At 39.6% G+C, this 16,141-nt stretch overlaps 1 protein-coding gene across 4 annotated transcripts in view; it reads right to left on the reverse strand.

Annotated features, from left to right (window-relative positions):
* Window positions 1-1,514: 1,514 nt before the first annotated feature.
* The window catches only part of LOC119657120 (major royal jelly protein 1-like), a 51,987-nt gene continuing 37,360 nt past the window's right edge, over window positions 1,515-16,141 (reverse strand). For 3 of the 4 annotated variants that reach the window (XM_038063880.1, XM_038063882.1, XM_038063883.1), the window contains exons 3-8: window positions 12,398-12,448; window positions 8,574-8,758; window positions 2,457-2,892; window positions 2,221-2,372; window positions 1,866-2,105; window positions 1,515-1,804 (exon numbers count right to left, since the gene is read on the reverse strand). In XM_038063880.1, coding sequence (XP_037919808.1) covers window positions 1,679-1,804; window positions 1,866-2,105; window positions 2,221-2,372; window positions 2,457-2,892; window positions 8,574-8,758; window positions 12,398-12,448 — 1,190 coding nt within the window. In that variant the 3' untranslated portion in view covers window positions 1,515-1,678. The remainder of the gene's footprint in view (window positions 1,805-1,865; window positions 2,106-2,220; window positions 2,373-2,456; window positions 2,893-8,573; window positions 8,759-12,397; window positions 12,449-16,141) is intronic. The other variant, XM_038063884.1, reaches the window with a different exon arrangement.

The following is a 16,141-nucleotide window of genomic DNA, read 5'->3' on the forward strand; positions in this document are numbered from 1 at the left end:
AATTTCATAATGCAGTTCTCCATTGACTGATAGCGTTGACCCAAGGTATTTAAATCGCTCAGTTCTGGGCACATCACTGCCGCTGACAGTGATTGTGCCTGTTTCATGGGGATCGGTCGTCAAAAATTCAGTTTGGATCGTAGTAGAGCAATTGAACCCAGCGCACAAGTGTTGTCGTAAAGCATACAAGATGAGTTCGTGTGGCACACGGTCAAACGCTTTCTCTAGATCCAGAAAGGCAATGTAAAGAGGGCGATGCTTCTCACGGTGTTTCTCCATGAGTAACCGCGCAGCGTGTATTGCGTCAATAGTTCCGCAGTTTTTGACAAATCCGGCTTGATTCACGGTTATTTCAACGATTTCGCGAATAGGGTTGTCAAGAATGCGTTCAAAAATCTTCATGATAATTTGATCATTCTGCTGGACTACCTTTCTTTTTCCATATTGGAACAGCGGTACTTTTTTGCCAGTCAGATGGTGTTCTTCCTTTCTGAATAACCCGATTTAAGAATTCACTGAGCCACAGTGTTGGGTCCCAGCTCTTCGCTTTCCAGAGCTCAGATGCGATGTCGTCAACTCCTGTGGCTTCCCCCGATTTCATTCGTTTTATTGCCTCCTCGACTTCAGTTGCGATGACAGTTAAGTCCTTGGGGTTTTAACGTAGGTACCTGTCGTGGAGACTTAATCCCACGGTCTTCTTAAGACACGGATTGATTTTGGGACCACAATCAGAGCCCCGCTGTGACAAGCAACAACCGCACAAGTCTATGCTCGAAGTATCCTCGCCACCTATCCGTTGCGGCTCGACGGTTGGTAAACAAAGTAAAGTAAGTGTTCGATATCCTGTGTACGTTCATTACGGTGTTTAGCGACTCGATACAGATCTCTCTCGCCATCCCGAGTGTCCAGTTTATCGTAAACATTTTTGTAATGGTTCGCTCGGGTGACAGCGATCGCTTTCTTTGCTTCCCGGTTGGCATTCTTATAAATTTGCCAATTAGCAGGCGTTTTATCGTCGAGAAATTTGTGGTAGAGGCGTTTCTTTTCACGGACCTTCAACATCATCATTCCAAAGCCTGTACCCCTATATAATTAACTTTCAAACTATGAATGGCTCCCTGATCCATGGGTTATATTTAGAAGAAAAAAAGGCCAGGTTTATGTTAGAAAGCGTAGTATCGGGATGCGCTGGGCAGTTATTGACCAGTAATAAAATATTGCGTTTTTATTCGAGTAGCTCTAGATTCCATCGTTTCGAATAATGACCAAGAGTCAAATATAGTATTTCTTAAAACCTATGCCAAAGTTAGAATAGGTCAAAAACGTGTAGTGAATGACATGTGCATCAATGAACTCACACATGGCTTACACCAACAGGGATAAATATATGACATATGTTATGACTTTTTTGAATACTTGCATCCATCCAAAATCCAAGATACCATTTCATACTTAATGCTCCCATTTTAGGGTCCCGCAACCTGGTCGGTGAAAAGTGAACAATTTCAGGTTTCTTTTCAACGAAACAAATAGTTTAATTAGATTTAAATATGCAATTATAGTTTACTCGCATAAAATGTTTTCTTAATGTAACAACAAAGTGTACATACTGATTCATAGGCAAATTCCTAATATTGTACTTAGTTCCAATTATGACTAGATTATTAAAAATGTTGCATTAGGCAAAAATTAAATTATCTCTGTGATCAGCGGTTCGGCAGCCAGTAGTCAGCAGCTCATCAATATTACATCCTAAAATCCGGTAATTGATTTCTTGTGAATTTTTCGTCCCAGCAGCTGATTTCTGCAGGATTGAGGTAAATGTGAATATAAATTCGTAGAGCATTGAGTGTATTATAATTTACCTGGAATCGATTCGACATCACCCACAACTCCTCTGTATTGATTCTGCTGCGTTTAATTTTCAGTCCACTTATAAATTGTAATGTTGTGGGGTTTTGAGCTACCAATTTGAAATTCGATCTTTGATAGGGCGTGTTAATATTCCAACTAGCTACTGCAATATCGTTCATCAAACCAAAGAACATATTGTCGCGGCTATCAATTGCCATGACAGCACTTTGTGTACCACGACGACCGATTGTCTGGAAAAATAAAAAGTGAATGATGTGGATATAGTCCAAATGCGGTCCGAAAACATTTCAGATCAATTGAATAAACTTTACATTTACACCTCCAAAATATCTTAACTTAACTTACAACGAAATCCCTTGGATTGGAATCTGGGGCATTCAGCCAGATCGTCCTGTTATCAACCAAACTGAGAGGCACACGATTCTCAACCTCGCCGGCCATGGCATGGAAATATAAGTAACGTTCACGTTCCCGCGGCGGTCGTGAAGACGAAGGATCTAAATGATAATCAAGAAAATGAAAAACGAAAAATATAAATTAAAGGGAGAGAAAATTCAGAATTCAAGTTTTATAAAACTTACATCCCCCATATTTTCCTTCGGAAGGTTCATTCCTTCCTCCCCTTGATTGAGGTGTCAGAGCCAGACCCACAAGACCATCCATCAAATCAAAGCTCTCTCCAGCGATAGTGAAGGTTCCCCAATCAGGATTTGGGAACATCAACTTATTTTCAATTCTCCACGATGTGTTTGCCTCGTAATCATAGACCAACAGGCCGAATCCAGTAATATCAGCAATGTAGACCATAGTCTTCCGGCAGCCATGACTTTGGCTTCGAATATCAACAATTGGAGTAACTAATAGTGAAACTGCAGTTTTGAATTGAGACTGGGGGAATCTGTAACGGTGTATCAGAGTGTCCTTTCGCAAATCGAATACAAGCAGTTGAGGTGTGCAGTGTTGTACGTTCCCAATGCGTCCAGTATCAATAACCCACAGTCTTTCGCAATCGTCAATCTATGAGTGAAATAGAAAGTGCATTCAATTAGAAAGAGGACAGATTTGTTTGGAGGACATATTTCACAACATATCTTAGAAATTTTGGGCTCTTAAACTATAGTAGCGATGGTATATGGATTTCTTTATTTCTTGTTTATTGCAGAATTTATCAAAAAGACCACCTCATTGTTCCGAAAGAATTTAAATTTGAATTCCTAGCGTTATCAACACCTACTGAAATCAACACTGAAACCATCTTTAAGCGAATTTTGCTAAAAAGACTGTAAAATGACATTGTAACAGAATGAATGAATAGGCTGATGAGTAGCTATAATTTTATTCGTAACAGGCTCTGGTTAATTATCATCAATAATCAAGGTTATTTGTGGTGGCTCCTGGTTCCCCCCTAGAGCCATTACTAACCCTATTCAACTTAAAGAAAATATTGATGATACAATTTGGTAGCAGCACGGTAGGCAACGCATTGCCATGGTGGGGTAAGTTGTAGCATTTTAACACTACACTAAGAGTGTCCAAAACATTAATATGGAAAGTAAATATTTGCATCCTCTTTAAATCCTCATCCGAGTTTGAGCAATCAAGTCGCAGTCGAAGAGCTAATTGTGGAGATCTCACCAAATTCCCACAAACCACGGGAAAGTCTGAGGAATGCGTACTCTCTTCTTCGATGTAACCCTGCACTTAATATTTATGGCGCAGTCGGTCAGGAAGGAGATTACTGCAATCCCATGATGGGGAGAGTGGAAACCTGACTTCGGCCGGTTTGTTCACTGAAATATTACCTAAATCTTCCAAAAAATGTAGGAGGAAGATTCAACAGAAGGAAATTTCAATCATTAAGCGGGGGAAGGGACTACAGGCTAAATCTTGACTATCGCACCTTTTCTTGTGCCCCAGTAAGGGGAAGCGAACGAAAGGATAGTTGACGGTTCCTCTTAGTCTGATATCAACATAAGCTCCACACGGAACAGACAACGTGAATCTGAGAAAGCACTGCAAAGAAAGCAATGCCTACTGGGAATAAGGGCTTTGGCATTGCTGTATCACCAGTTTCAGCAATGTCCAGAGAAATGAGCGCAAGAAAGCAGAACTTTCGGTGGAAAGTGGCTACAAACTGGTAACCCAAGTGAGACCAACTCTGCACGCAACAGGCTCTTCGATCTGCGACGGTCTTTCAACATAAGGGTTAGTCAAATGAACTGATAGCATAATAGAATTCGTGGGTATTGGATCGTGCCGCGGCGAATCCATGTCCAGGATTTAGAAGGAGTCATTTTACAATACCAGGTTAATAGAAAGGGGAGAAACATCCACATACACACTACAAATGTCCTGTATTATTGAGCTCTCTATAGATTGTGATGCAAACAATTAAATTATTTGTTGGGGAAGTAGCAAATGCAATGCTAGAGGAGAGAAGCTATTTGATTACATCGCTTTAACTCATAACATGACTGTGAATGCAGGGTGCACCCTTACCTTTGTCGGGAAAAGGGGAAGTGAAATAATTAACCTAACAATTTGTTCTTCAAAAATTTTAGAAATGATCCAAGGAAAACGGATTGGTTAAAGTTTGATGAACTACTTGGCAGACGAGTAGAGCGCTTTACCGAGAAAGAAGGATTCCTTTGTCCCCGGGTGGAATTGAGAACTATGAAAATTCAGGAAAGTGGTTGAATTCCAGGCTAGTAAGAAGTTTCAATATACTGTGAGGACCTGGAAGACGAAAGAGAGACTTCAAGGCCGTACAAACCTCTTAAATGAGATCAATAACCTAAGCTGGACGCTCGTACCACCACACCACAAGGTACTTTCACAAACTGGAAGAACAGGTGATGGGACTGGGCGGCAGAGAATCAGCGGTTTCTGGAAATTGGAAAACTGGGAGAACAGTGCTTACGAGTGAAGAAGCAAAAAATACTGGTTTGCATACGTCAGTGTGTAGGATTGTTATCTATTGGAACCACTCCCAACTCTTTCTCTACTCCGTGGAATGATCATAATGTGTTACATCATTACATGAGACTTTCCTTTGAGTACTTCAAAGCACCTAGCATGGATGAGATTTATCGAACGACCTAGGCTGATTTCAAGGAAATATCTTCTTGACCAGTTTTACTTTAAGTTACGTGTCTACTTCTTGGCAGAAGCTTAGAGTAGAATATTATCCAAAAACTTGGACAGAATGACTATTCAAACCCAAAAAACTTTAGACAAATTAGTTCAACATCTTTTCGATGATAAATCTGGAGAAACTGGTTGAGGTTCTTTCTCGAGAAAGCATTCAGGTCACACCAGCTAAATGGAATCCGAAATGTTAATCAACGTGAAAAGTTCTGTGAACCTGCTCTTGATTTCTTGGCTTCTAAGATAGAAAACGCAACTTTGAAAGCGAGTACGGAATTGAAAATTTTTTGTGGAGATTGAAAAAACAGTCCGACCTTTGGTCCTTTCAAAAACTTTATAATGCTTGAGAGAGCATGTTGTTAATGACACCTTAGTTAAGAAAATTTCTGCTATGCTAGCGTAGAAATTGTTGTGTGCTGAGAAACGTGTTAGTTGACAACAGAAGTGACAAAAGACTATTCTTCAGGTGTTGTGCTGATTGCTGTTATGTGAACTGAAATAGCTGCCAATATACGTCCAAACTTATGCAGAACTGTGTGTAGAAATATACAACGTGCCGTTGTTTTGACTAGCAAATTGCAATCGTATTATTTACAAAAAGGAGGAAACTGAAAGGTCTTTTTCTTCCAAAGATGTCGAGAATAACCCTTGAACTTGACAAAGAGGTGAAATAGCTGGGAGTTAAATAAGAGGTAGATAAGGTTGCTTCGAAAAAACATGTAAAAGCAAAAATGAAGCAAGTTCTTACAGTCTACGGACCAGGCAAGCGAACCTTCGCTTCGCCATGGATACTTAGACGTCATATAGCCATGTGGATATACGTAGTTGTCATAAGGCCGATCTTCGTTTACGCATCAATAGTGTTGTGGCTTACGATGAGACAAATGCGTTTTCACTGTGAGAAGGCCTGACTACAAAGAACTAAATAATGATACACTACAGTACATCGTAGGCGACAATGTGTTCAGCATTGCGCTCGCCCGAGATTATTACCCTGATTTGACTCAGGTACTCATTCACAGCTGAGTCGGCTGGTATTCGACGTCAAATTATGATACAAATTTCACTGCCACCAGTGATATTCGAACCGCGACCTTCCGTATGACATCTAGGTATTACCTATGCTATAAGAACAACATCTGACACAGATCTACATGCACCACTCATTTTTCAAGCATGCATATATGTAAATTTGATCAATGGAATGAGAGCAGTTCATAGAATAATTTATTTAGATCTTTGAGAAAAAACAGCGGATGTAAAGGGCACAGTAGTAGAAGAGATATTAGAAGAACTAAATCCTGTTTTTGTGATCTTTTCTATTTTCCGAATCCCCATACATCTTTTTGGTAGGAAATTAGCCTCAAATGCAGAGAAAAGTGAAACATACCAGAAGAATGCGGTTCAGCTAATATTGATGAGTTATACAACAATGACTCAAAACGGAACAACGCTCTGAAGCAAGAGTCTACCTTTCAGATGAAAACGAGAATTGAGCCTTTTCTTTGAGACATAGATCTTTCTAGCTGAAGTAGATGAGATCCTAAGAACGACAACCTGAGTGAACGACGACGGTTGATTGACTGGCGTGGTTAAGCAACCTTGATCACCCTAAAATCATTCGGGAATGCAGAGCTTATTGGAACTCTATATTTATAATAGATTGAATGCAGTGGAACTACTCTGGGTGAACGGAAGAAAATGAAATCTCGGGTTTCTTAGTAAAAGGGGAATTAATTTCTCCCATATCGAGACCGGAAGTGTAAGTATATATAAGTATAAGTAGTATTGGGAAATACTGTTGTCAAAACCGGGAAACAAGCTTCTCGGAGGGACAAGCGCAAGAGAGTAAATGCCACTAGATACAACAAACTTTTCCTGTTAAAACCAAATAAATATACTGCCAAGTTTATCCTTCGAAGAACAGAAGGTTAGACAAAGACTGGAATTCTTACTGGCCATAACTCACTAGGTGAGCAATTTTTCAGAATAGGAGCATTACAAGAGGATATGTGTCCATCCTGCAACGTTTCCTATGTTAGCCGTATCAAGCGACCGATTTTCGGTACTGATGTATTCCAATTTCAACGAGTAACATCACATCCAGATTTACATTAACTAATCCGGGATATTACTTGTGATTAGAGCATCAAATTCAATAGACCATTTCACTCTAATTGCTCCGGGCTGGTCCTCACTCATATCCCACAAATACAATTGTGATTCCAATATATGTTACTTTTCCAACCAGAGGCAGTTTACAGAATGCGTGACGTTTGGGAAACACAAGCACAAAATACTCTGGGCGATTTCAAATGTAGCAGCCAATCATATACTTCCATTAAAGTTCGTTGAAGGGCCGTAATCAATGGGAAAGGATTAAAATTGAAAAGCCTGGGGGACCATGAAATGGAATATTCACTAACTATCCAACGAACACCCTAAATCGCTAGATAACGTCTCAGATTATTCTTCAAATCTGGAGAAAAGAAAGGTAATTCCGATCTTATAGTCAAGGAAGAACTACTCACCTTACTATCGTCTGTTGCCAAGACACTGGAGCCTATGTTGCACCCTATAATTGTTCCCCATATTCAATTGGGGAACATCAGCAAGATTTAGAGAATACACAGTACCACATGCAATGAGTTCAAACTTCTTGAATCAAACCAGGTATACCGCAAAGATAAGTATTAGGTAGGCTGCTAGCTGCTTGGGATCAACACTCCAAATATATGCACCCTGATCATGGTAAACTTGAACGAATCTGCTCCCATGCCTATAGCAGCTGGATGTTTTAGCAATCACTCAACCTATTCCCATCACTGGAAAATCCTGAGGCCCTCATTATTGCTCTCGATAGCAAAGATGCTTGTCACAAGCTTTTACTATAAGTTAAAAGATGATAAACGGAAACAAGATTCTCAAAGTCTGACCTGAGGTTTTAATGGAAGGGATAAGGCAGCTCTACACCTAAATGCTAAATGCTGGTCTCCTGACTTGATGCACCACAAGATTATCTACACCAGGAGGCTCAAATGGTCCTTGTAACAAATCACAGTAACATGTATACTTAGAACTATTTAGTATGATGTGACCGAGATGATTACCCCAACCACGACTTAATGCATAGCCCCTTTGCCCCTTTGAAACCTGCTCAACATGAAGGACTTTGAAAGGGATTCAAAACACTTGAGAGGTAACCTCTGAACCATATCGCTTTCAGCCGTGGCACATTTGCACTATGATTCAACTTCAACTTCGGCCAAAGTGGTGTTTCCTCTTCCCTTTAAGAGAGGAAATGGATCCATGAAGTGATTCAAAAATATGCCGGTAATTCAAAAGGATTTAGTCTGTTCAAATCTTGGATATTAGTCATGAACTAAGAAATCTACTTCTGCATTGCACATGGGTACAATAAATCCGTTTATTTCTTGTTCAATCAAAGTAAATTGATTAAAATTCAATAGTGATAATTAATTAGTTTTGTAGAGTACTCACTGTTTATTGCCAGTAGAGAAGATTTTTTGGAAAAAAATAAGGTTACTTACCGCAACTCGAAACGCCGATGTTATTCCATTACAGTCTAGTCCATGACTTGAATGCCAAGAATATCGTGGATAAGCTACAAGTTGCGGACCTCCCTCAGCAGGGAGATTCGTAACCGTACCAAGGGTAAATGGTATCCCAGTAGTAAATCTTGGTATCGTGACAAAAATTCTGGATAAATCTCTTGCTGCAAAAGAATATTGAATGATAAATTGCATTAGCATAGGAATAATTACTAATAGTACACACTTTTCACCATTAAAGCGGTAAGAAAGTTTGACAATTTCATTTCAATTGATTATGGAGGCATACAGTATATGTAGATACCAAGATACCAAGTATAAGACAGGCTGAAATCATGAGCAAAGGAGAAGTTGAACTTAATAAAGCAGCTCAGATAAAGTTAAAGGAGTACATAAGCCCTTTAACTAAAAATTTGACTGAAAAGTATTAGTGAATGGACCATCAGTTGAAACTCTCAGACAAGAATCGATTTGACTGTTTTATATTATAGTTTCTGCAAACGTAAGATACAAAATAGATTCTGAGAGGCAACTATCATATATGAGATGAGGAACCGAAGTTGTGCCAGTACCACAACCTTTGCAAATAAATATGTACATATGTAGCTTTATTAGACTCCTAATTGAGTATGAACTGTCAAGCAGTACATGTCAGTAGCCTAAAATTGTTAACCAGCTCTTGTGTCAATGTGTTTCCTCAATAATCTTAAATCAATTCGATTTAAATTTGTAATTACCAACCAAACCAAATTATCGACATGCATGCCAAATACATGCCCCGCATACAAAATCCTAGTTTTTTTTGGCTTGACTTTCAAACTTCCAGGAAGAAAAATATAGATCAGATTCCGCTCAAAATCCCAGCAGGCGAGTTTTTTGTGACCAACGTATCACCGAACGTTTCCAATTTCAAATTCACCGCAGTGTCATACGCCCTGTCGCCCTCATGGTTTTGAGTGTTGGCCGCCTATACAAGATAATGAACGGCCCATCGGGGTAATGGAGACAAAGATGTTACGTTAGACTAGGGGCATAACACCCCATGGTCACATCCGAAATGAAGATATCCGCAATCGATATGGGGTTGCACCGATCGTTCAAATTTTGCGACAGAGGTGTCTTCGACGGTATGGTAATGTAATTCATGCTAAAAGGAATTCATTTGCAAAGATTGGTATGAACATCGAAGTTGATGGGAAAAAGCCGAAAGGGCCGGCCGAAAAAACGGGGGCTTGATACAATATTGATTTGAAAACCTCACGACTACTTCCAAATCAAGTCTTTGACAAAGCAAAATGGCGTAACCGATCAAGTTGAGCCGACCCCCCTTTTGAACGGGAGAAAGTCTGAAGAAAAAGAAGATTGAAGAAGTATGATAGCTCCATCGCTGGCAATACCGTGGAATAGTATTCACTATTGGAATATTGTTTAATATTCCAGGATGAAGTATTATCAACTACTATTGTCGAATTTCAACAAGTAGATCAATCGTATATAACGGATGAGAAAACATATACACCAATACGAAAGCCATTGTACTTATGTCATTTCTAATGCGAATAGTACATTACATCCGTAGGGCTGGCAAATTAGCGCAACTCCAAGATTTACAGAAAAACGAGTAACATTTGAAAGAATGTAGTAAAACATTATCGCAGTACATTTGCTCAGTTGGAATAGCTTTGTTCTCATACGTTCCACACGTGAGGACCACCAGGGAAGGTGGATAGCAAACACAAGTGCTAAAAGGAATTCCTTTACAGAAGTAAGCACAATAATAAACTAATTGTACAGTTTGACGGATTAGTTTGAATTTCAGAAGCAGATACAGTAGAAACATAGACTGCTTGTTTCGAATCTGGAATTTTTGAAAGGTTACAAAGTATCTATCTCTTTCTATCAAATGAAATGACTGTTTTGGTACTAAAATTTGAGACGACTATAAAGCTTACAAAAATTTATTTATTTAATCAAAATAGGTGCCAGTCGATTCAAAATACTTCTCCTAACGAGATTCAAGAGCCAGTTTTGTAGAAGTCCAACTGTTGGGTGTTGATAAATTCGTCGAAGGCAATTTTGACAGCCTCTTCGTTCCTAAATTGTTTTACCGCCAAAAAATTATCTAAATGCTTCAAAAAGTAATAGTCGGTTGGCGAAAGGTCCGGTGAATATGGTGGATGAGGCGTTGTTCTGGATGCATGAGGTCGTGCATTGCCGTGAAGGAGTATCATACCATCCCTGTTGACCAATCTCGGTCATTGAATACTCAATTTTTGGTTCATTTCCTCGAGTTGGGCACAATATTTCTGTGCATTTATCGGTTCTCCAGGTGCCGAAAAAGAATAGTGGATAACTCCAGCTGTAGACCACCAAATAGTCACCATTGCCTTCTTCGGATGGAGGCTCGGTTTCGGCATATGCTTCGGTGGCTCATCAGTATCTAGCCATTGCGCTGATCGGCGACGATGGTCGTATAATATCCACTTTTCATTACATGTCACTATTCTGTGCAAAAAGGAGTTGCTTCTGTTGCGGGAAAGTAAAGAACTGCAAATTTCCATTCGAAGCGACATGTTTTGCTCCGTAAGGGCTTGCGGTACCCATTTGTCAAACTTTTTCACCTTTCCAAGTTGTTGCAAGTGCCGGGGAATAGTGTACGCCCAGTTTCTCTGCAATGTCCCTCGCAGACTGACGTGTGTCCGATTTGCCTAGCACAGGCAGCTCGCCGTTATCAATCGACGGTCCTGGATGTACATGTGGCTCACTTTGCAGGTTTACGTCGCCTGACCGGAATTTTCCGAACCACCGCCGTGTGGTTCGTTCGCTTACCGTATCAGCTCCAAGTGCGCTGTTAATGTTCTTGGTCGTCTCCGCTGCTTTATGGCCGAGTTTGAACTCATACAGAAAAAGTATACGTTTTTGGCTCTTTTCCATCCTTTTTTCCTTTTCATTCACTGTTATCACAACGATGGTCAAAACTGAAATGACTCCTTGATTAAATGCAGGAGAATTTATACTGCATTATGCGACACCAACAACGCCAACTGGTGGTGGTTTGATACAGCATAATCGCAACTAACTTCACTTGATTGCCGAACTGGCCATTTCATATGCAAGAACCTAATAATTTGCCTTCAAGAAGAGTAAAAAGAAGTAGCACAGATTTGTATTTCCATAAGGTTTAGGAAGCGATGCGAAAGTCAAGTTCATTAAAGGTCAAAATTCGAATTTTCTCATAGGTATTTATGTATCCATTCGTATTCATCCAGTTCACTGGCCATAATAAAAACGGAACTGAACCAGAATCAAATAAATAATAGAAGTGGCAGAAATGAAACTGATGAAAGTAGTGTCCAGAAAAATAAGTTGCATGCAATTCCCAGCTTTCGTGGGCTTCTTTTCCCGGTAACTAAAATACAAGGATTTCTTTCTTCTTATGAAAAAAAAAACAATTTTACACCTCTTAATATTATTTAAGTACATGCATATGGGAACTTATATCTATTTCTCTATGTACATGAGGTCGTAGAAATGAAAGAGATAGAGGTAGCTTGAGCAATGTAACCATGCCTTATGCATAAGATGAACTTATCCTTCCAACCATAGAATCAGTGAAATGATGACTATAATAATACTCATGAGTCCCTGGATGTTTATGGGTTTGTATGGCCATATTTCTAACTTTGAAGATGGTTTCAGGAGAAGTGAAAAATTACTTAATTATGGCAGTTATAATTTTCAAACATTCCCAGCCAATAGTTAAATCTAAAATCCTTCCAAAACTGGATATAATCTTTGCATACCTGAATCTGGAAACTTTATGCCGTTGATTGTTGCATTTGACATATTCGAATCTGAAATTTCAACTAATGTTACTTCTTTCCAAGATAAGTAAAAGTAATTATAAGATGCGTAGGTTGCAGAAAAAGAGATTACCACGCCAAACTCAACTTAAGTTTTGGTTAAATTACAGTAGGTTAGAAAAACATTTCCCTTTACGAATCTTAATGATAACATTAAGATCCCGGGTGTAGTAACTCCCGTAACGAAAACTATTTCCTCTACGCGGGAATTGTAACTGTTTAACAATTTGCTTCCCAAGTTCTTCAAATTAACAAATTAAACTTTCATAAAATGTACCCCCAATCAGTGAATTGAGTAACGGTCAAATATTTAGGTAAACTAACTTACTGGAAAATTAAAAGATCATTGTCCACATCTTTTGCTAGTTTCACCCAAAGTAGTGTGCTTTTGATATTTTGTCATATCCATCTTTCTTCACTTCTTATAAAATAAGAGTAGAAATACATTTTATTTTACACACATCAATTCGCGTCATCCCCGAATTGAATATTATGAATTCGGTTTAAGAAACCCGTTTAAAGATAATTATATGGTAAATCCCAAATGTCACACCTAACGAAGGGAGTTTCATTATGTCTCCTAAGGGCCTGAAAGAACAGACTATTAATTAAAGATGAGGTCTTATTTTTAAGTAGAGTACAAACAAATGAGTCTTTAGATTTTAGATGTTAAGAGTTCAAGACCACTACAAAATCTCTTCGTTCTTCCTTATATGGAGCACACAAAGAATCACCGCGTAGGTACACAGAGCCAACTATGCCGCTTCTCCCCTTGGCATTAACCTGGTATTGTAAGATAACCGCAGCTGGATCCTAGGTGCAGAATTGCAGTTGGTTGCTTCTAACAAATTTGTTCATCATCATCATCATCAACGGCGCAACAACCGGTATTCGGTCTAGGCCGCGGTTACCAGATTGCCCCCCCCCCCTCCTTCCGTCAAAAATGTCAACCTTTGTGAAACTGGTAGTGCACCAACGCCAATGTCCTTGTTCCTAAGAAATCGCCCTCTTTCGCAGTACCTTATGCTGCTGAGCGCAATGCTGACCACATTGCCTCCTAGTGTACCGTTACGGTCTTGAATGAAGTGCTCTAACACACTTCAAGGCCCTGATCCAACATGGATTGTTGCGCCAACGATTATTATTATTATGCTGCCGTTGCCTGAAAGCTTTCGTTTCATAGTGTTCGGGCTACCGTTATTAGACCAATTGCTTTCACTTTTCTTCGCTTTTCTTGGTAGAAGCGGAAGGAAAAGTTATGTCACGCAGGGTTTTATATGTAATTCGCTCTTCTTTGCAGCTGAAGTAGTCTTACTAAGTCTCGCGTTTCCGTTTTGTTTTTGCTTTTCCTTCGGTCGACTTCGCATCCACGCTGATGAAGAAATGAAGAGGTGGAAAGAACACTTCCCTACGGTTCTTAATCGTATCACATCCGGTGAAGTAACATGCGGATGCGGATTATTCCTGCACCCAAAACGAGTTAAGTCGGTGGACTTGATGGGCTCTCCGCAGAGGTATTTATCGCTGCACCTACAAACACTTTAAATCTACTGCTTCCATTCGTGTGGAAATCTTGGTAATCATCGCTGCCGTCGCAAAGATAATAGCTAAAATACTCTTGGAACATGTCAAACAGCATCTCGAAAGCTCGATCGACCGCTCCGGATACTTGAATGCATCAACGAGCTACGGATCATTTGGAGAAAGTGCGTGGAGTGTAGATATTCGCTTCACCTACTCTTCATCGATTTCGAGAAAGCTTTTGATAGTGTCAACAGGGAGTGTATCTGGAGTGCTCCATGCAGGAGGGGCATTCCGGAGAAATTAGTTGCTATTATCAGAGGGGCATATAATAGTGCTAAATGTCACGTACAACACCGAGGTAAAATCTCGTAGCATTTTGAGGATCAAAGCGGAGTCCACCAGGGTTGCATCTCGTCCGGAAGGCGTGGACGAGTTTGATAGACCATGAAATCTTTACTCAAACACCTCGACTACGTTTATGATATCTTTTTGCTCCCTCACCTGATGCTGGACTTTGGCAAATGGCTCTGGATTTGGAAAGAGAGGCAATTCTTTCTGTGTTGCTTGGTCGGCACACAGGCCGAAGATGAAAATAGCAGAGGATTGGTCACAAATTAAAGGGGCGGCAATTGTATTGCAGACTACGCCATGCTGCAGAATATTGTTTCCTTTTGCCTTCTGGAGTGCTATCATGTTGTTCTATTCATTCTCCTAATTTGCTGCGGCTTCTATCAAGGGGATTTTAAAAAAGGGCACTTGCCATGTGCTCTAACCACTCAGCTATCCGGACACCGGACACATCTGGAGATATTATCACCGAGAGTATATTAAGGCTTAGATATCATGTGCATGGACCACCATAACATTTTTCGGTTGGGTAACGTTTCCTTGAAGTAATCGACCCTTTTCCTCCCTCCTACCTTTGCGAAAATGACGAATCAAGGCCTTTCATAACTATATTTAATTGAAAAAAAAATCACCTCTTTTGCGTGAATGGGTAACCTCTCCCCCATTAAGTTAAATGTGGTACAATGTAATTTATCGTATGTATGGGTGCTCGCAGTTGCAAAATGTAACCAAATTTCGTGTCAACAGGTGTAACTGTTTCTGAGAAAAGTGCGTGTGACAGACGGACAGACAGTGAACCTATATTAATAAGTTTTCATCTTGCACAAAACCTTACAAAGGAAGGGCAAAGTGAAATTTTCTTAACAGCTGATATCATGTCTTCAGGAAAGAAAATATTGACGGAAGCTTTTAAATGTGTTTTATCGAAAAAAAGAGAAAGAGAAATTAAGTTGGTATAATTGAAGCAACCAAATCCTATCATTTTTAAAATGCCTATAATTTTTTTTGTACATGTGTACATAATATCTGGATGTGCTTGGGATGAGATTAAAATAACAACTCTACTCAAATCGTGGAGAAAAAACTGGCCTGATATCAAAAGAAAGGTCCAATAAGATGATTTAGAAATGAGCGCTGACCCTGATATTTGGCCGCTGCGTAAAAAAATCGAAACTCTGCAAAGGGGCAAAATAATGGATTAAACTAATATTCAGATAAGACTTCTAAAATTATCGGGTTTGAGGGTTCCACTTTATATGACCTTCGAATTTTGTCCACACTTAAATTTTATCTATACACCACAAAGCATACTTTCGGTCACGCTACTCCCAGAGCAATGGTGAGGCAGCATCTGATGAGTTACTTCTGCCCTGGACAAAACCGTCAGTCAACTTTTTTATTGAAAAAACGATCTCTGTGTTTCTTTAATCCTATTTCATATGTGGGAATATTTTTCTTCTCAAACCGGAAAAGACACTTCTCTTTCTTAAACCCACACACATGTCTCTCTGGGGATGGCCAACCTTATCTAGGGGCCCGATGCTGGGGATACAGCCCAATTTGACCCGTGATCTTAAAGTTTCTTAGAATACTTAATTTCTACGCGGTCCACTAGGAGTTAATATAGTCAGGAAATATTACGCTCGTTCCTGATTATTACCCTTTTCGCCATCACTGATATTTGAAGGACGACCTTCCGTTACTTGCGTTTAATACTTATGAGTACACCATAATGGTGGGAGTAAATCAGTTATTCCTTTTGCTACTGCTATGGTAATCTAAACCGGAAACACTTAAGGCTTTCATGAAATG

This window comes from Hermetia illucens, chromosome 5, assembly GCF_905115235.1.
Source record: "Hermetia illucens chromosome 5, iHerIll2.2.curated.20191125, whole genome shotgun sequence".
NCBI lineage: Eukaryota > Metazoa > Arthropoda > Insecta > Diptera > Stratiomyidae > Hermetia > Hermetia illucens.